Genomic DNA, 20260 nt, shown 5'->3' with positions numbered 1-20260 from the left:
TAAATAAGCTGGGCTCGGATCACCCGAATTCGAACATGCCATCAGTTTCTCGTTCATTCCGGACGGTGCCCGCGAACGCATTTCCGTGACCGCGTTACGCACTGCGGGAGGTGCCCCAGCCGCGGGCACCCGCGGGACCCTCCGTGCGGACTTGCGGCGGCTGGCTCCGCCCCGCCCCGCCCCGCCCCGCCCCGCCCTGCGTGGCGCCGCCGCGTCGGGGGTCAGCAGGGCCCACCCAGGTGCGACCGAGCGGCGCGGAGGGCACCGGGAGTGCGGCCCCAGCGCCGTGGGCGGGCCTCCTGCTCTCCGCGCGCGGACCAGTCTAGCGCCGGCGCGGCGCCCGGACGCGTCCCCAAGGCAACGGTGGCCAGGCGGCGCCACCGGCCCGCCTCGGAGAGGCGGAAGTCCCGCCCCTGCCAGCAGCCCTAGGCTTCCCGTGATGCCTCAGGAAGAGCAACGTAGCCGGAAGCTGGTGGCTGCGGAGTAGGCGGCCGGCGAAAGTCCTCCGTGCGGCTCGCGGCGCGGCCCGACCCCGGCCCGGACCCCGCCGACCCCGCCCGACCGCGGCGCGCAGGATCGAGCCCGCCCGGTAAGCGCGCGGCCCGGGCTCCCGGCCCCGGCCCGGCGACGCCCCCGCCCGCAACCCCGGCCCCGGCCCCGGCCCCAGCCCTGCGACGCCCCCGCCCGCACCCCCGGCCCCGGCCCCAGCCCGGCGACGCCCCCGCCCGCACTCCCGGCCCCAGCCCTGCGACGCCCCCGCCCGCACCCCCGGCCCCAGCCCTGCGACGCCCCCGCCCGCACTCCCGGCCCCAGCCCTGCGACGCCCCCGCCCGCACCCCCGGCCCCAGCCCTGCGACGCCCCCGCCCGCACCCCCGGCCCCAGCCCTGCGACGCCCCCGCCCGCACTCCCGGCCCCAGCCCTGCGACGCCCCCGCCCGCACCCCCGGCCCCGGCCCCGCGACGCCCCCGCCCTCGCCCCCGGCCCGCCGCCCTTTTCTCCTCGGAAGCCGCCTCCACGCCCCCCCAGCGGCCACGGGCCCTGCCTGTCACCCTCGCCGTGCGCCCGGCGGGCCCCCCCTCGGACCCAGGACCCGGCCTGGACACAGCGTCCATTCCCGCTGAGCCCGAAGGGGCCTCCACCCTTCCTAGCGGGTGTCGGGAGGCCGGGCTACTCCGAAACGGCGGCCTCAGCCCTTTCGTTGCCTTCTCCCGCCCTTTGCGGTGGATGGTCGTCCGGGTGGGGGGCCCGGGAGAGGACTTTACATCCCTCCTCCCTGTTTACGTGGATTTACGTGGACCTCTGCCTTGTGTCTGCCCTGTTAAACAACCTCATTGCAAACCACTAATTTTGAGAAGTAATTGTACTCGTTTGTGCAGTTCTGATATTCCTGCCGTGCTGTCCATGATAGTGCCCAGCGGGGCCTTACAACGGGCTCTTGAGTTGGTTTTGGCGTCCGTTTCCGGACCTTACCCCCGAGTTCAGAACCTATTGGAATGAGAAAGGTCTGTTCTTAGACGGAGCCCCTTTGGGTGCTTCCTGCCAGTCACCCGTGTAATAGCGGGGAGGATTAAACACTGTCCTTTAGTCACCCCTGGTGGGCTCAGATGTTGAGAAAGCCTCAGCTTAAGACCAAACATTCTGCAGTCTGGCAAGTGGCTTAATGAGCTGGGAAGCCATGTCCTCACTGGGTCCAGCGTTTGTTGACGTTACCTTCAGTTGCAGAAAGAGCTCCATTTGACCATCCTGGTTTCAAGCTTTAAAACAGTTCTTGGATCATCTTTTAAGATAAATAGCAGTTAAGGTTTCAAAAGAGAGGAGGTGTTTTTGTTAAACTTAGTATTTCAGAGAACTCAGGATTCTCACATCCAAAACCAGTTGCTGACGGGGGTTCCTTTTAAATCCAAGCCAAATAATTTACTTTTCACATTTTCTCTTCAGTGGTTGTGCAAACATTCCACTTTATTTGACATGGTGAGAATTCAGAGCAGGCTCCCCCCATTTCTGACTTCTGTTGCCCGTGTCCTGTTGGTCAGAATGTGAGGGTGTCAGCAGGTGTGCCTGTCAGCCCTGCATACCAGCTCACACAGGGTTCTCCTGTGGCTGCTGTGAGACCTGGGTCTGCAAAGGGCTTTGTAAATTCAAACCCACCAGTTCATCTCTCCAAGTGTGTTTACCCACTTCTCCCTTTCACCCAAAGGAGTGGGCCAGGGGCCAGTCCTGGGCAGGACCGTGCATTTGTGTGTTTGTGCTCGAGACCTCGTCGTCTCCTGAGGACTGTCATGATCAGGGTCACACACAGCAGAGAACTCCAGGGCAGAAAGGAGCCTCTGGTGAACTCTGGTTTGTTTCCATCAATTATAGAAAACAAATTTATTTCTTAACTTCATCTGGCTTAGAAGTGAACTATAAGGAGCACTAGAGTCGCTCCCAGGCTTAGGAGGTTTGGTTGTGAGAGAGTCCGAGTTCCCCTCAGTGAGTAACTTAGATTGAAATTTAGTCGGAGATTCTTCTGGTCTTGTTTTACCTACACCTCAACATGAAGCTCCAACCACACTATTAACAGGAAGGCTGGTATGAGCAGTCACCTACATGCAGCATTGAGGGGCAGAGAGGTATGAAAACACCCAGCACAGAGTGGGTGTGCAGCGTTACTAGTCACACTGTGGAGTCACACTGATAGTCCTTGAGTGCTCCACAGTGTGTGTTGCCATGTCAGGTAGAGGGGCAGCTCACAGGTTCCACTCATAGTCAAGAGAAGGCCATCTTCAGAGAGGCTACACACTCAGTGTGGGCTGGTGGCAGTACCTGAAACCCAGGTCCGATCCAAGGTGATGGACTCAAGACCTGTGGGGATGACTTATGTCCAACACTGTGCTTAGTTCCCACCCCATGCCTCCAGCTTGAATCTTTTATCATTTTGATTTTCCTGAAGTCAGCGGGCCACCAGAAGAGGTTGAACTTTGCCAAAGCTAGGAGATCCATAAAGAAATAAATGGCTTGCCCTGGCCAGTGTGGCTCAGTTGGTTGGGTGTCATCCTGTGCACCAAAAGGTCGCTGGTTCAATTCCTGGTCCTGGTCAGGGCATGTGCCTGGGTTTTGGCTCGATCCCCAGTAGGGGGCATACAGGAGGCAGCTGATCCATGTATCATTCTCAGATCCATATTTCTCTCTCTGCCTTCTTTCTCTAAAAATCAATACAAAATCTTAAAAAGAAAGAAGGAAAGAAATGTCTTTTTAGCCCAGCTATGTGACTGTTGTTCCCCAGCAGTGTCCTTGTGAGGGGTGGTGACAGGTCTGCCCTACTGTGGCCATGCTATCACCTCTATCCCTCACGATGGCCCCACAGAGGACCTACCTACAGACCCTTCTGCAAACCAGCTTCTTTACACGTCAGTCAGGGCCATGACTCTGTTTCCCATACCCCCAACCCTCATGGGCCAGGATCCTCCCTGTACCACGTGGGGCAAGTGGGGAGAGAACTCGGGGTTCCTTGTCTCTGAAGGCTGTCAGCCCAAGTCTGGTGTGTCGCCGTTCAATGTGCACGTTTTAATAAAGGCACCTTGCCGTGCATGAACTTCATTAAAGTCTGGACTCCGTATAAATGACCCAGTCGTGGTGGTGCATGGTACTTAAGCGAAGCGCACACCCATGTTGTTCCTGATAATTGTATTGCATTGCCTTGGCCCAGGCCATCCAAGATGCTCCGTATCTTTCTTAAGAGTGGACGTAGGTTTCTCCTGGAGGTGGTTTCTGGCACTACCTGCAGGGAGCAGAGGTCTCATCCTGTTGCTTCCAAGCAGCTTAGTGGGATTTCTTGGAAGCTCTGTTTTGTAATGTTTTTGCACTGACAGTGGATTTTCTCATGAAGTGACCTATTTGTAAATTTTAAAAAGCTTGGTTTTTTTCTTTGCAGCATCATGGCCAGCCCAAGAACCAGAAAGGTGCTTAAGGAAGTCAGGGTGCAGGGTGAAAACAATGTGAGTCTCTGCTTTTATTCGATGCTTTAGTAGGGCTCACGGACCCTCCGGTCATGGCCTGCAGCCTCAGAGCCCACCCTCCCTGCCACCCTTCGGGCTTTTGGGGTCCCTGGGCTCTGCCCTGAGCCACCTGGGCGAGTCGCACATGGCTCTCTCTGCAGGTGTGTTTTGAGTGTGGTGCATTTAACCCTCAGTGGGTGAGTGTGACCTATGGTATCTGGATCTGCCTGGAGTGCTCAGGGAAACACCGTGGGCTCGGAGTGCACCTCAGGTCAGTGCCCTGCTCCTGCTGCTACTTGGCTCCCAGAGGGCCTGCCCTTAGGTGATGGGTGCCAGCAAGGCACAGGCACCTCACCTGGTAGCTCTGTGTGCCTTCAGAGGCCTCATGGCTGGGCGCTTCTGTCACAGGGAGCAGACGCATCTAATCCACAATTTGGGGGTGGGGGAAACTCTTGGACTCCCAACACTTGATAACTAGGTAGATCCTCTGCCTCTAGCTTCGTGCGCTCTGTCACTATGGACAAGTGGAAGGACTTGGAGCTCGAGAAGATGAAAGCTGGTGGGAATGTGAAGTTCCGACAGTTCCTGGAATCTCAAGAGGACTATGACCCCTGCTGGTCCCTGCAAGACAAGTACAACAGCAAAGCGGCTGCCCTCTTCAGAGACAAGGTGAGCCACAAATGGTGCCCAGGCTGCGCTCATCGGGGCCACCCAAGGAGACACGTGGCCTCTAGTTAGCAGGGGTGAAGAATGGGCCTTCCTCCCCACCCCCTGGGAGACTGTGACGTCCACATGCCTCTGTCCATCTTGGTTAAAATACTCCTGAGGACAGTGATGCCTGCCGGGGGACGGAGAGGTGGGTCTGAGCATTTGGGGTTGCAGCCACTGACAGAACTCGTCTGCACCATTGCAGAGGGAGACCTGGTCTCAGTGTTCATGCAAGGCAGAGACCCCCGCCCATGGCCGCTGAGCCCAGGAGTTCACTGGAGCCAACGCTGGCCACAGCTGCCCTGGCAGGTCTGGGCTCTCTGACCTGCATCCCCTCGGCAGGTGGCCACTCTGGCTGAAGGCAGAGAATGGTCTTTGGAGTCATCACCTGCACAGAACTGGACCCCACCCCAGTCCAAGATGCTGCCGACCACTGCCCACCGGTAGCCACTCTGGCCGCTGCTCTCGGCCTGCCCTGACCTTTGCTGTAGATCAGGGTCCTTGTGCCGTCCTAGGAGTAGCTCCAATGTGTGCTCTTCCCAAAGTCAGTGGGAAAACATCTTTTTAGGTTGTAAAACAATACGAGATTTTATTGTCAACCAGGGAAGACATGTCTAAAAGAAAACCTGCCATCTCCCCAGTGCACATCCTTCTAGAATGTGCCCACGACATGCGTACAGCTCCCTCCTGAGGGTTGCCCACCTCCTCAGGGCGCAGGCACGCTGTGGGCAAGCAACCCCATGGTACTCATTCAGCGTCTCACATGTGGGAGGCTGGTGTCTGGTGTGACCTATCTCAGAAGGCTCCCTACTCACGTGGGGGGTACCAGGGTCCACCCCACCTGCTGCCCCTACTTGCTAGGTCCAGGTGCCCCCATTGTTAGGCCCCACCTGTAAGGCTGCACTGTCACCCCTGCTTCTTGTTGCCTTCTGGATGGAGCTGAAGTCCAGCTCGGCCTCCTGTGCTCTGTTCTTGGAGGAGCACAGGTGTGACCAGGTGGTCCTGACAGTACCTCCCAGAGGCCCATGTCCTGCCCAGCGGGTATCTGCTCCCCTTTGGTGGCCGCACCAATCTGTGGCTCCATTTCAGAGTCTCCGGCCAGCCGCAGAGTTTGACTGCCTCCTCGGACAAGGCCTTTGAGGACTGGCTGAATGAGGACCTCAGCTCCTACCAAGGGTGAGGCCCGGGGTTGCTGGGGAGCTGGAGGATCTGGTTGCTCAGGGCAGGACTGCCAGCTCTGCTGTGAGTGGGGTCTGGAGTGGAGAGATGACTAATACTTAAAGGAAAAGAACATGCTTTCATCCTAGGCTTGCCTGGCCTGTGACGGGTTGTCCTGGGGTCATCAGATTACAGTGCTGGCGACTCCTGCCATCCCTGCATGGTGGCTGCAGCCTTGCCACGTGGGGCTCCCTGGCTGGATGCAGCAGGACAGGCTTCAGTGAGCAGCACAGTGGCTGCTGTGTTTCCCTTTCAGGGCCCAGGAGAGTCGCTATGTGGGGTTTGGGAACACGGCGCCGCCTCCGAAGAAGGATGAAGACTTCCTGAATAGTGCCATGTCGTCCCTGTACTCGGTGAGCACACCCATCCTGCTGCAGGGGCCCCCCGTGCAGAGCGCCAAGGCCTCCTAGCGCCCAGGCTGGCCCAGGCAACCTGCGCTGGTCCCTCTCTTCTCCTTCATGGGCGTCTTATGTGTCATTCAGATCCCAGAAGTTTTCACTCATTTACTTACTTTGTCAACAAATATATGTTTCAAGTTAACTAGGTGCATTCCCTCCAAAGAACAAATGTTCTGCGTGGATGAGGTGTAGCTATCTCTCTCCCGGGAGGCTGTTGGCGCCGCCCGACGCAGCCCTTGTCGGTTCTCACATTGCTGTTAGCCAGCCCAGTAAAGACAAGGTTTGGTGGCAGAGATGATGGTTCTAAGGTGCATGGGCTCCAAGACCCTCTGGGGATGGCCCCCTCAGCCATGCGTGGTTCCCACCTGCCCTTGGCTGCTCCTGGTCACCATTGTGTTCCAAGGAACCTTGCACTGTTTCTACAAAATGGTGATGCTTCATCCGAGCATCAGTGTGATAGGAACATTTGCAAACACCCAAGGGCCTGGCCAGGGGGTGCACTTTCTGGTGGTGGGACCAGGTGTTCAAAGTGCCAGGTGCATAAAGCAAGGGTGGACCTGGGTGTCAGTGCCGGGTGACCCTGAGGCTGTCTGTGCTGTGTGTGCGTGAAGGAGCTGGAGGAAACTCATGGAAACCTGCTTTCCCACTGTTCCCAGGATCCTGACTTAGTCATGGCAGGAGGCTCACTCTGCCATTCAATACTGTTCTCTTGCCTTGTGCACACACTTACTTCAGGAAGCAATGAACTTAGTAAGAGTTATTTCAAACCCACCCATCACCAGTCTCAGCTGGGCCTCGGGGCCCTGGAAGCAGATTTGAAGCTGAAAGCCTGCTGTGTAGGAGTTTCTTTGGAGAGAGGTGCCTGCCCTCCAGAATGTAGTGTTTTGTGTCTTCGTTGTCCCCTGTCGCCCCCAGATCTTTTATTCTTATAGTTCCCTAAGTGAGTGGACCATCTGCTGTGTGTATGGCCCTCTGCATTTCTTCAGGGGCGAAAGGTTGTGGCAGCTTTAAATCAGATGTTTATATTCCTAAGTGGTTGTCATTTGTCTTGGAGGCTTAGGAGGGAACTTTGAACTTGGACAAAAGAACAGGTTGTAATGGCTCCATCCCCCCAGGGTTAGTCTGTCCAGAGTGGGCGAAGGGCTCCTCCCCTTCAGAGGGGAGGTGGGGGCACCGACAGCTGTAAGAGGAGCTTAGGGCGGGACTTGATGGGGCCGGTGGGGCCACCCTGTGGTCCAGGCCTGTCTCTTTGGAATCCTTCTTGTTGGAGATAGACCTCCTTTGGGAGATGGATGGTGGGTCAGAAAGTGGCTTCCTGGGCAGTTGCATGTGGAACTTTGACGTGGCCTCTGCTCCCTTTTAGGGCTGGAGCAGCTTTACCACCGGAGCGAGCAAGTTCGCCTCAGCAGCTAAAGAGGGTGTAAGTAGTCTGTCCTAGTGTCACCAGGACCCCGGGACCCGCACAGCCTGCCTGGCCTGCAGGGGAGGAGTTGTTGTGAATGGGAGGAGGGCAGGCTCTGGAGCCCAGCATCAAGGGGCTGTAGCCCCATGGTACCACCACTTGGCCGTGTGGCTAGGTGGCTCTCTCTAGGACCTTGTCTCTTAAGGAGAGCTGTGGCTGGGGGTCTGAGTGCCTTTCAGCTGGAGTGTGTGGCCAGACTTTCTTTCTTGTTAGAATAATGATTGGGGCGCTCGGCGAAGTGAGCGGCATCCTGCTGGGCACCAAGGCGGCAGTGGCATGGGCTGGGCTGTGGAAAAGCACATTGAAGGTGGGATTGGGGTGGCGCCTCTGCACCAGTGGGGCCCTGTGTCCCAGAGAGTGAGTAGGGACAGTTCGCCCAGGGGCTGGTGTGCTGGGCAGCTTTGCTGAGCACCCAGAGCCACTGCAGGGTGAGCCCTGGTGCCTCAGTGGCATCAGCAGGCGGGCCTAGGACAGCGTCTGTGAGCTTGGGAATGCAGCCGGTGGCCATTCAGGATGGTGGTCACAAACCCCTTTTGTTTCCTTCCAGGCTACAAAGTTTGGATCCCAGGCAACTCAGAAGGTAACAGGAAGCTTCTGTGCCCTGTGCTCTATTACATTCCTAGTTTGATGTCCTGTTGGGTGTCTGATGCGCCCTGGTGTGCCCTCCACGCCCTGCGCTTTGGGAGGGGACAGTGCTGTTGTGCAGCCTGGGCAGTGACAGGCCCGTGTGTGTGGATTTGTCTCCCAAGCTTACGTCAGTGTGCATTACTTCAGGTGCCCATGGGTTTGGCAGGTAGGGTAAGAGGCTGCACCTGCTTAGGGCCTGTGGGGTTGAAATCATTGCCCTGCCCATCACTGCTGGATGCTGGGCAGCCACAAGGCCACTGTGGAGAGATGCCTTGTCAAGAAGGAGCAGGCTCGCGCTGCTGGGTGGGACGAGGTTCCGTGTCTCTGAGCCTAGGCTGTGTCTCCTGAGCTGGCACTTCCTTGGGACCATGGGGCTGACCTCTGTCCCCCACCAGCACCTTTTCTTCCTGTAGGCTGAGGTCTCGGGCCTCAGCCCTTTTTTCTTCAGATCTCGGTTAGTGGTCCCTGCAGTCCGTAGCAGGTGCTAGGGCTTTGGGCTGACCTATTATCCCAGGCTTGGGGGTCAAGTCTCAGGAGGGCATTGGCCACAGAGCTGTCCCAGGTCCTGAGTGAGGAAGGGGTGGTTTCTTCCCCACCACTGGGGGCCCCAGCTCTGCTTCTCTAAGCCCCTGACTTCGGGCCCCTGAATCCCTCGCTTACTCGGTTCTGGAACGTGGTCAGTTGGGAGTGGAAAGCAGTCAGGTTCAGTGGCAGTGAAGGCTCCAAGGTCACTTCAGGGCCTCATCAGGGTGATGTTAGTGACTCATTGCAAGATGCGTCCTTCCGGTGGTGCCTGTGCTGCTCTACTGCCTTGCTCTCTCCTCTCTCTCCCCATGCGGTCCCCATGCTGCTGGGTAAAGTTCTGGGGTTCCAAGCAGCAGCCGGAGTTGGTAAGGCCTGCGTCTGCCCTCAGAGTGCCACTTCGTCTGCTGGGCCTTTGCTGTGCTCCGTGCTGTCTGCAGTCTGTGGCCTGTCTTGTGCCTGTGCTTACGTGTGCTCACACCCAGAGCTGTTCGCTCGCCTGTGCATGCTGCTTGGGGACCCTCACTTCCTTTGTGACCCAGAATGCAGTGGGCGCTGATGGCCTGGGAGCCACTGGAGCTACTTGGCAAAACTTTCATGATGTAATTGCCTTGAACCAAACACTCCAAAGGTGTCTTAACCCAGGAGTGAGGTCCTGACACCCATTCTGCCTTCAGTGCCCTTTCTCATAGCTCCCCACCATCCCGCTCTGCCTGCACCTGATTGGTCTTCTGGTTCTGCCCCTTCAGCCAGCTCCTGAAGGAGGGCAAGTGGGGCTCATGCTCGGCTGCTGAGGATGTGCCCCCTGCACCTCGGGGGAGCATGTGACATGACCTGCTGTTGACACAGGGGCTGTCCTCACCCAGCAGGATCCACTGGGCTCTGAGGGGGAGACCCCGGAGGTGACAGCTGGACAGGGTGGACCTGAGGGCTTATGCCGTCGCTGGGCCCCTTCCTGTAAGACTGCGTAGTTGGGGCCAACGGGTCCGGTCTCCTTGTGGGCAGGGTGCTCGGAGACACTTTTGTACAGTTGCTGTGAGAGCATGGGGTGTACCGTGTGCCAGTGGGCTGCCTGCTGTCACTGTCCGCAAGGCTGGCAGCCGCTGTGCTAACCCTCACCCAGGAGCCCCCCGACTTCCCTCTCATGGTGTCTGTTCTTCACGCAGGCATCAGAGCTGGGCCACAGTCTGAATGAGAACGTCCTCAGACCTGCCCAGGAGAAGGTAACAGGCCACCTCCCAGTGCTGGGCACTCCAGCTGTGCTCTTCCTCTCTCCTATGGACCTTGTCCCTGGGGTAGCTGGTACAGTGGGGGGCTGTGCTGCCTGTGTTCCCCCCTGTGTCCCTATGTGCTCCCTTTGTCCCCTGTGTTCCATGTTCCCGCACACTGCCTGTGTTTTCCCCGTGTTCCCCTGTGCTCCCTGTGTTCCCCTCATGTTCCTCTGTCCCCACGTGCTCCCTGTGTTTCCCATGTCCCTTCATGTTCCCCATGCTTTCCCAGTGTCCCTATGTGCTCCCCTTGTCCCTGTGTGCTCCCCGTGTTCCTCCTACTGTGTCCCCACATGCTCCCCTTGTCCCTTGGGCTCAGTGGGGCCTGGCCTTGCACTCTGCTTCAGAGGGGTCCTCTTCTCCTGGGGCCGGTGGTGCAGAGGAGGCCCAGACTGGGCAGAAGAAGCTCTCAGTGGGGCTGGGGATTTGGGGGGCACTGCCACCTCTCCTCAGGAGATTGTGGGAGATGCACAGACCACCAGGGAGGACACAGTGTTAGACCAGTGTGGAGGCAGTGTCATTGGCTCCCATGCCTTCCTCCCTGTCACTTCTGGAGTTGTGTCTCAGCGGGAGACAACACAGCTGCCGTGGTGGTGGCATTCTTTGTCAGGAAAGGTGGTGGGCTTCTGCCCCTTGGTTAACAACACTGTTTGATCCATGCAGGTGAAGGAGGGAAAGATTTTTGATGATGTGTCCAGTGGGGTGTCTCAGTTGGCATCCAAGGTAGGGCCCCCGCCGACATGCGGGCACAGTTGGAGCTGGTCTCCACATTCCGGGCACCGGCACCAGAGCTGTAGGGCTGGGTACTCGTGCTCCAGATCACTTCTGCAGCTGAGGGGCCCTGGGCTGCTTCTGCCCTGTAAGGTGTTAGAAGGGTGGGCAGGTGCCCTGCTGCCGACAGCTGGCGGGATGTGGAGAGAGGTCTGTGGGCTGCACAGCTGCCGACTTGTCGCTTCTCTCCCTTCTGTCCTCTCGCTGTCGCTGGGCTGTCCCCTGGTGAGTGTTGACTCTGGGTGTGCTGGGGATACCCCTCTCTACCTCACTGCCGGGGCGGGGTGTTCATGTGCCTGTGGCCCTGTTTCCTGTGCCTGCCAGCGGCCCACCTGCCAGCAGACCTGTCTGGGTGAACAGTGGTGCTGTAGGGACGGCTATGCCGCTGCGTTTTGGGGCTCTGCTGGGTCTGAGCAGCAGGCAGTTTGCGTGCTCCTTGTCTGAGCCTGGCTGAGCCACATCCCTGTCCTCCTCCAGGTCCAGGGAGTTGGCAGCAAGGGATGGCGGGACGTCACCACCTTTTTTTCTGGGAGGGCCGAGGACCCCTCAGACAGGTATCTGATGTGGGCCCCCTCCCTGGGGCTTTCCCCACAGGGTCTCTCTGAGGCATTCGGCACCCCCAGGAGTCCAGGGGCCTGGGGGTCCTAGAGGAGGCCCAGAGGTGCAGAGGCTGGATGGTGGCCCCTCGTCCCCCTCGCCCTGACGTCCTCCCGTTGACCCTGAGGGACTGCTGCTGCCCAGGGCTGAGGGGAGTCTCAACCCATCTCCAGGGGATGGGCCAAGGGGGAGCAGGAGGCCTAAAGAGGAGGGCAGTGGGGCCCCTTAGTGGCCTTGTCCCCTGACCCTGGTGCTCACACTCTGCACTCAGGCTCATTCCTGGGCCTTCCTGCTGGAGCCCTGTCTGCCACCCTTCTCTTTCTCTGACCCACAGGTAGACCCTTGGGGGAACCCTGAGGGTTTGGTGGGGAGATGGCTGTGGCTGGCCCTGGTGGGCAATGTAAATTCCCTCCTGATGGGACATCTTTCCCTTGCCCACGGGCTGAAGGCCACTGCTTGCTTGTAGATGTGCTGCATGGTGTTTTCAGTGGTGTGACTGCGTTTTGGGTGGGGGCAGCCTTCGTCCTGGGCCGGCTGTCTGGATAGTGCGAGGGGCTAAATGCTCTGGGTTTTCTCTTACGTTTCTTCGAGGTGCCCCCCATTCAGTGGGCGATGGAGCGTGGGCTCTGGCGCAGGAGGCCTGTCTGCGTCTCTCCAGCAGGCGCCGTGCTGGAGCCACACTGAGCCCTGGCTTCCTCCACTCTAGAGTGAGCCGGTCCTGGGCCCCGTGGGGGGGTCCCAGTTCTCAGGGGAGGTGCTAAGGGAAGGCCCGCTCTTGGGAAACAGCTGTTCAGAGCCCCCCTCTTTCCAAGACCCCTAGAGGGCCAGAGCTACCAGAACAGCGGCGGGGACAACTCCCAGAACAGCGCCCTCGACCAGAGCTTCTGGGAGACCTTTGGGAGCACCGACCCTGCCAAGGCCCACAGGTCCCCGAGCAGTGACAGCTGGACCTGCGCTGATGCCTCAGCCGAGAAGCGGAGCTCAGACAGCTGGGACGTGTGGGGCTCCGGCTCTGCATCCAACCACAAGAACAGCGACAATAGTGATGGCGGGGAGGCCTGGGGGGGTGGCGGGGAGGGCCGGCCCAAGACCACCAGGAAGGCAGCTCCAAAGGCCCTTCAGGTGGATGAGGGCTGGGACAACCACAACTGGTAGGCCCTCCGTGCCTGGCCCCGACCACTGGGGCAGCCACCCTGTCCGTACTTTGCCCTCCTCCAGCACCCTCCTTCCACTTGACCCAAGAACGCCTTGGGTGGGACTCTTGCGGGGTGGTGCCCCCTGTCTATGTCGGGGACTAAGCGCATGGGGGCTTGCTCTCCATGCCAGCCTCTGCCCAGCCCTCCGGTGTCTTGCGCTCCAGGGTTCCAGGCACCGTGGAGGGCAGGGTCCTGCTGCTTGTTGGAGGCTGGCCGTGCACTCAGTAATAAACACCCTCTAGGGCTGCCCGGAAGGCACTCTCTGTGACATGACGTGAGTGCTGGCTCTGTGAGTGTCTAACTTTCTGGATTTGCTGTAGTTCCTTTATAGAGAAAATGCCCAAAGTTTTAGAGACAAATATCAAAAGCAGCACCAGTGCTCCCGCTGCCTTCTGCCCCCCCCCCCACTTGAGGGCCTCTCCCCCATCCCCTACCCCTGAGCCTGGTCAGCACTTGAACTTGGCCTTGCCCTCTGAGTCCATGGTGGCCCCCACCCAGCCTGCCCTGGACTGCTCAGAAATGAAGATTAAAGTGTGGTTAGGGAGGAAGGCAGGCCCAGTGCCTCAGAGCCCAGCTCCATCCCCCCAGTCCAGGAGCAGAGTGGAACCTTTGCCAGGACAGGGGCTTTGCTATCTCCATGATGCAGGGTCAATAACCAGGGTGCCCAGAGGCCAGGCCTTCCTAGAGCTGGGAGTGGGGAGGGGGTGGATGCATCTGGCTGGCTCCTTCATTCTGTGCCCACAGCATTTAGCTGTGCCTGGGCACTGCCCTTCCTGCACTGGCCCTTGTCTACCTTGCACTGTCCACCCAGAGCGTCTGTCTTTGATCCACTGCAGGCTGACTTGTCCCAGGGTCAGGCACTAAGGAGGTGCCCGTCTGTGATGATCTTGCCTGTGGCAGGAGGCTTCACTTAACTCACACAGGCCTGGGACCATGGGTCCCCAGCAGCATGCCCCAGCTTCGAGTTGGTGGGCTGGGGGTCTGGGGAAGGGGTGAGCCCCACAGGGTCAGAGGAGGGCCAGCCCTTACATTAGCCCATAACCCCCCATCACTTCCCAGACTCCAGTGAATCTCATTTCTCCCTGTGCTGTGTCCCCTCCTCCAAAAGTACCTCTACCTGCAGAAGCTGAACCCTGAGTAGAGGTAGGGTGGTCCAGCCTTACTGGGATCCTGGCAGCCTCTGAGAGCACCTAGAGGTCAGGCCCACCCACCTCTCTACCTGGGCAGGAGTTGATCCCCCATCTAGGCACTGATTCTGGGGGACCACATCTACCAGGCCGTGGGGCTGTCAGGGTAGGCTGGGAAGGCACAGAGATTCTGAGATTGGCTGAGGCTGCAGACGGAGGAGGGTGGCAGATGTGACCTGTGCAGAGGGAGTCTTCCAGGTAAAGCCAGGGTGGGCTTGGGCACTGGGGACTGCAGCACAGACCCAGTGGCTCAGGTTTGGGATCCTGATCCTGGGAGTCCTGCTGGAGGACCAGGGCAGGGTGCCAGCTGGTGTGGCCCTGGGGTCTGGATGCTGCTCCACACTGCTCCCTCCCCGGTTGCCAGAGAACCCCAATACCCATCATGCATACCGTGGTGGCCTTTGTTCCTGAGCCCCTCTTTGGGGCAGACCCTGTAGAATGAGGGTAAAGGTGTTGGGTTAGCCCTGTGCCCCATGCTGTGTGGGGTCCCCCACCATGAGATGGCGTCCTTTACACTGGGACCTCTGTTCCTCCCACTCTTAGAGGGATGCCCTGGGCAGCAGATGGGAAGGGTGGAGAGCAGGGGAGGAGAGGGGAGGGGAGAGGAGAAGGCCGAGGGCTGGGCAGGGCAGTGACGTCAGAGGAAGGGCCTTCATAAGCCCTGGCCTCCCTGTGCCTGCAGCAGGACCCAAGTGGACGTGAGCAGGTTGGTGACTGGGGGCTAGGTGGATGAGGGGCACCCCGGGGGTCTGCCCAGGCCTGTGATCTAAGGATGACCTTGACAAAGGCTGGGATGGGAGGAGCTGAGCTCCTAGGGTGGGCAGAGAGCTCTGTGTCCTGGAAGGGGTCCCACTGAGTCAGGCCAGGTTTCTGGGGAGGGAAAGGGTCTGGTTTCAGAATGTGGATCTGGAGGATCCAGGGACTGGGAACCCACATAGCCCTCTGGCCCTTTCACAGACTGAAGACCCCATAAGCTCAGCAGTTAGGTTGCATGCCCACCTTGGCCACCTGTGCCCTGGATGAGGCTGGGCTGAGAGTGGCCGGGGCCTGAGACCCTGTGCTGGGTAGCCCTCTTTACTGTCAGCAGAGGCCCAGAGGGCTCTCCAGAACCCCAACTCCACCTCCGTGGGTCTCCCCTCTCTGCTAAGAGGCCGGCTTTGGGGCCACAAGGCTGGTGTGCTGCCACTCCCGAGGTTCTGTTCAACCTGGGGACCTGCCCCACCCCCCTCAGTTTTCTCCCCAGGCCCCTTGGCCCTGACAGCGGCCATCCCAGTCTGGTCTTGTGATGAGTGTGACCAAAGCCTTGGTGAGGACCGTGCTGGCCCTGAGAAAGTCCTGACGGCGGGATGCAAGACCAGGCTGTGGCAGCCAGTGTCTGGGGGGTGGCTGGCAGAGGGGCAGCTGACCTCTTGCTCTAGGAAGCTCCTGCAGGGACCTGCGGATGTGGCCCACAGTGGACGGGCTGGGCGGCTGTGGGTGAACTGTTTGGAGTGTTCCCACCTGTATGTGAAACATCTGGAGTGGACTCAGCCCCAGCCCACAGGGAGTGGATGGAGAAGCTCTGGCTTTGCCCTCAGGAGGTGACAGACAGAAGGCTGAGTGGCCTCTCCTTCTCCAGGCTCAGACCATGAGTGCCCACATGAGCCCCCGCCTCGGGGCCTGCCTCTGGCTGTGGCTGTGTGTCACCCTGGGACGCGGCCAGGGACAAGGTAAGGACAAAGGGTGGGGACTGAGCCCCCGCCTGCCCTGACCCCCCCAGTGGTGGCTGTCCCCAGTGAAGTTCGTGCTCAATGAATAGATAGGACAGTAGCCCAGGGTTCATCTGTGCTCTTCTGCCAAAGCCTAGGCTCCAGCTTGCTGCTTGACCTCTGGCCTTGCGACCTTTCACCTTGTCTTGGAGATACTTCTGTTTCCTGGTTCATTTTTAACACTCTGTGCACTTAATTCTCTCATATTAATGTTAATTATTACATGGATGCATTTTTTCAAACGGCACAATCTGCAGTAAGAGTGACCCCCTCCCAACATGGGGTGACTTTTAGCACCTTCCTAGCCCGTTTAGGCACATAGAGGGGTCACAGTTCACAGCAGCTTCTCCCCAGACCCCTGCCCCATGTGGCATCGGGCTCCATGTCATGCCTTCAACCCCTTTCTGGGTCACGTCCATTGCAGGGTTGACTCTCCAAAAGGTACGCGTCTTGACTGAACTTGTCCCCAGAAAGCTGGGTCAGACAACACTGGGATGGCCCCTGTGTCCTAGGCTGAGGCTCTGGTCTCATAGGGAGCTGGCTTTGCCCCCAGTGTGCAGTTCCCTGGCACCTGCTGGCCCCAGTGGGTGAGTGAGGGCAAGAGGCCACCTGCCACCACTGTCCAGGCTGCACTCTGGGTTACAGCTGAGGTTGCGGCTTAATGTAGGAATGCCTCTGCTTGGGGTGTGTCACAGCCAGACCAGTGGGGAGCCGACCTACTTTCTTATTTTTATGGCACGTCTTCTGTTTGGTTTTGCACCAGTTCAGTGACTGCCACCTGGGTGGGTCCCTTGGTCTCCGTGGCTCTGACAGGACCACACTAAGGTAGGGCCAAGTCTAAGTGACCCCATGACAACTGAGTTCAGGACTCGTCCTGGGCTGCCCCTCACCAGGTCCCTGCAGGCTCCAGGCAGTCCCTGGGGTGGGCAGCCCTTCCCCAAGGATGGCCCTGCAGAGGGGGGTGCCCCAGCTGTCTGCTAGCACCCTGTCTCTACCCCCAACATGGAGACCCAGAGGCAGCTTGGGGTGCCTCCCCCAGCACGTCAGAGGCACAGTGACAGAGGGCTCTTCATCAGCCAAAGCTGGGCCCCTTGCTCACAAGTGGCTTTTCAAAGCTCCGCCACTCTAGACATTCCTGTCTTTCAGTCTGACGTTCCCGGGGAGCAGCCTGGCTCACCCGGAGACTGGCTCAGCTGCTTCCTGCTCTGAAGCTGGCATTGTATCTGCCCCGGTGCTCCCCGGCCCATGCCCTCCTCCCTGTGCACCCCAGCCCTCAGTGGGGTGGCCAGAAGAAGCCCATCTCTGTCTCTGTTTTCCAAAAATAGCTGCTCTCACCATGGAGTTCCCAGAAGCTTCCCCGGGAGGTCAGGCCCTGCCCTAGGGCTCAAACCACCACTATTCCCCATCCCCCAAGATGGCCACCCCTCAGGCGACCCCTACCCCTGTAGGGCACCCCCTCTCCCCATGGCACCCTCACATTTCAAGGTGCGCCACCCCCACGGGGCTGTGTCAACCCAGCTGTGACCTCAGCAGCTGGGGGACCACAGCAGCCACACAGCTGCCTCTCCCACCACCCACTCCGACTCTGACAGAGAAATTCAGGGAGGTGGCAGCTGACTGGTTGGCTCAGTGCCTCCCGTTGCCTGCAGAGTGGTTATCGCATCTCTGAATACTGGCCTGGGCCTCCCTCAGTCCAGGCAGGGGGACACCCCTCGGAAAGCCAGCGGGGATGGCCCTGGCACCTTGGACTCAGACCTGGATGGGGTCTCATCTTCTCAAGGTCTCTTCAGTGGGGCCAGGGTCCCTTTGGACCACCCAGTGGGTCAAGGCCTCCAGAGCATGTCCCCTGACACACCCCCCCCCCAGCTGTTGGAGTGGCCATTGGGGTCGGTCGTGACCACACTGTCTCCCCAGCAAGCCGGCGCCTGAAGCTAACTGTGCTGCCTGAGGACCGGCTACAAATGAAGTGGACGGAGTCGGAGGGGCGTGGCCTTGGCTACCTGGTGCAGGTGAAGCCCATGGCAGGTACGGGGCCTGCACCTACCCCCTGCTATGAGGATAGAAGGGGACGCCCCCATTCTTCGTCTCAGCAGCCATGTGGCTGTGTGATTCTACATTTCCCATGCTGACTCCATGCCCAGCACATGCAGAAGGCATCCAGTCCCTGGCTTTTGAAGAAACAAGGGATCCCTGCTCCAGCATAGAGCCCTTTCAGGATTCTGCGTGCCTGAGGCTGGGGGCAAGGGCATCCGGGTACAGGAGGGGGGCCAAAGGGGGCCTGGAGGGCCCAGCACAGGCCAACCACAGAGCTCTACAGACACGGCCACTTCTCAATTCTTAAAAACCCAAAGAAAAGCTAACAGACATGAGTGTGTAATTGCAGGAACAGCCCAAACGTGATGGGGGTGGGGGTTGAGGCTGCGCCTGGGGTGAAAGGAAGCTGTCCCTGTCCTTTCTGCCCCTTCCACCCACCCTCTGCTCTCAAGAATAACCCGCTTGACTTGTAGTTTTCTATTTTAATTAAAGCCGAATTCATCTACCTCATTTGCAAATCTTTTATACCGTTCCCAGTTTAGTGAGAAGTAATTGCCACACATCAGTATATCAGGTAGGCCTGCGAGATGCTTGGTTTCCATGCTGTGAAATGGCTACAATAGCTCTGCTCACACCCATCCTCTCACAACAGAATGAAAGACACTTTTCCTTGTGAAGAAAACTGAGGATTTGCTCTCTGAGCAACTACCCTGTGTGTCCTGGCAGGCACCAGCCGCAGCCACGTTTTGTGTTACATCCCTCTACTGACTCATACCTGGGAGTCTGTGCCTTTGACCCTCCTCTGACCCCTCCCTCCCCTCTGCCTCTGGCCGCCACAGCCCCATCTCCTTCTCTATGAGCTTTGTTTGGTTTCTAGATTCCACATGTAAGTGAGATGATACAGTATTTGTCTTCGACCTATTTCACTTCGCATAGTGCTTTCAAGTCCATCCATGTTCCTGAAACGGCAAGATTCCCTCGTTGCTATGGTTGAAGAATATTCCGTTGTGTGTCACATTTCCTCAGCCGTCCGTCCACAGCTGTAAACAACGCTGCAGTGAACATGGGGATGCAGGCGTCTTTTTGAGATAGTGATTTAGTTTCATTTGCATAAATTCCCAGAAGTGGGATTGCTGGTGAAAAGGCAGCTCCGTTTTCAATGTTTTGAGGACCCTCCGCACTTTCCCACAGGGGCTGCGCCGTCCGCGCGCCCCCAGCAGTGCACCAGGCCCCGTTCCCCACACCCTCGCCAGCACTTGTTTGTTGATTTATTAATAACAGCCATTCTGGCAGGAGTGAGGTGATCGCTCACTGTGGTTTTCATTTGCGTCGTCTGATGATTAGTGACGTTGAGCATCTTTTCATGTACCTGTTGGCATCTGTACGTCCTCTTTGGAGAGGTTTTTGCCTATTTTAAAATAGGATGATTTGGGGTTTTTTGCCTTTGATTTGTATGAGTTCTTTATATATATTGGACACTAGCACTTTATCAGATATATGGTTTGCAAATATTTCCCTTGTTCCGTAGGTTGTCTTTCCACTCCGTTGATGGTTTCTTTTATATCTTTACTGATCTTTGGTCCACTCATCCTGTCAGTTACTGTGATCGTAGATGCGTCTTTCTCTGGTTCTCACCAAGCTTTGCTTTACACGTGGAGGCCCTGTTATTAGGTGGGTACACATTTACGTTATGTCTTCCTAGCAGATTGCCCCCTCATAAGGAGAATTCCTCACTATCTCTCTGGCAGTGTTTTCCCTGATAGTCTACCTTTTCTGCCATTGAGTTGGTCCAGGTAGACTTTTCCACTCACTTATTTTAGACACACCTTCCAAAGAGCATAGAGCTGGTGTTGTATTTATCCAGTGAGACAGGCTTTGCCTTTTAATTGAAACATTTCTTTCCATTTCCATTACATTTAGTCAGCGATGTATTTCCGTTTAAATCTGCCATCTTCCTATGCCATTACACTTGTTCTACTTTTTTCCTGTCCTTTCTTCCCACTATTCACAGCCTTGTCGGGTTCCTCACTCTCACCAGGAGGGGCGCCTGCTGGCTCTGGGCGGAGTCCTGGCGCTGTGGTTGAGCTGTCTGCGTTGATGTGGACGGTGTTCTCTGGGGTCGGAGCCACGGGCAAAGGCAGCACTTGTTGAGCTGATGGGTTAATGCTGCTAGTGTGGGATCTGTCTCATGCTCTACCTGGGAAACGTGCTCAGCTTCTCTTAAAATAATGAGCCTATAAGAGTGCACGGGGCACATGGGAGTAGGACTTTGTTTTCGTGTCCAGAGCTCTGACTGTACAAAGTCTGTGTCCAGCCCGTAGCAGGTGGGGTGTGGGTGGGGGGATGGGACTGGAGAGGGTTCGGAAGAGAGAATGACAGGCCTCTGGACAGATGGGGTGAGTGTCAGCACAGTTGATGCTAACACACCGGCACCCCAGAGTCCCCAAGGCCTGGTGTGGTCTGGGCGCCCAAGCAGGGCAGTGTGTGTGCAGGACAAGGAGCCTGGAGGACTTCACCAGCCCCTGACACACACACACATGCACACA

The 20260-nt window shown here is 58.1% G+C and overlaps 1 protein-coding gene across 8 annotated transcripts in view; it reads left to right on the top strand.

Annotated features, from left to right (window-relative positions):
* Positions 1-202: 202 nt before the first annotated feature.
* Positions 203-20260, top strand: part of LOC308563189 (ADP-ribosylation factor GTPase-activating protein 1-like) — a 38249-nt gene continuing 18191 nt past the window's right edge. Inside the window, exons 1-14 of one of the 8 annotated variants that reach the window (XM_081149996.1) lie at positions 443-589; positions 3915-3978; positions 4140-4249; positions 4476-4647; positions 5029-5129; positions 5776-5862; positions 6161-6257; positions 7666-7722; positions 8312-8344; positions 9252-9281; positions 10080-10136; positions 10845-10904; positions 11430-11506; positions 12362-13054. In XM_081149996.1, coding sequence (XP_081006122.1) covers positions 3919-3978; positions 4140-4249; positions 4476-4647; positions 5029-5129; positions 5776-5862; positions 6161-6257; positions 7666-7722; positions 8312-8344; positions 9252-9281; positions 10080-10136; positions 10845-10904; positions 11430-11506; positions 12362-12704 — 1284 coding nt within the window. In that variant the 5' untranslated portion in view covers positions 443-589; positions 3915-3918 and the 3' untranslated portion in view covers positions 12705-13054. Of the gene's footprint in view, positions 590-3914; positions 3979-4139; positions 4250-4475; positions 4648-5028; positions 5130-5775; positions 5863-6160; positions 6258-7665; positions 7723-8311; positions 8345-9251; positions 9282-10079; positions 10137-10844; positions 10905-11429; positions 11507-12361; positions 13055-14625; positions 14639-15550; positions 15642-17594; positions 17706-20260 lie in introns of those variants that run through there. The other 7 variants (XM_081149997.1, XM_081149998.1, XM_081149999.1 and 4 more) reach the window with 7 other exon arrangements.

The sequence above is a fragment of the Miniopterus schreibersii genome, assembly GCF_964146895.1.
Source record: "Miniopterus schreibersii genome assembly, chromosome: 10".
NCBI lineage: Eukaryota > Metazoa > Chordata > Mammalia > Chiroptera > Miniopteridae > Miniopterus > Miniopterus schreibersii.
Note: the sequence above shows the minus strand (reverse complement) of the source record. Positions and strands in the feature narration are given on the sequence as shown.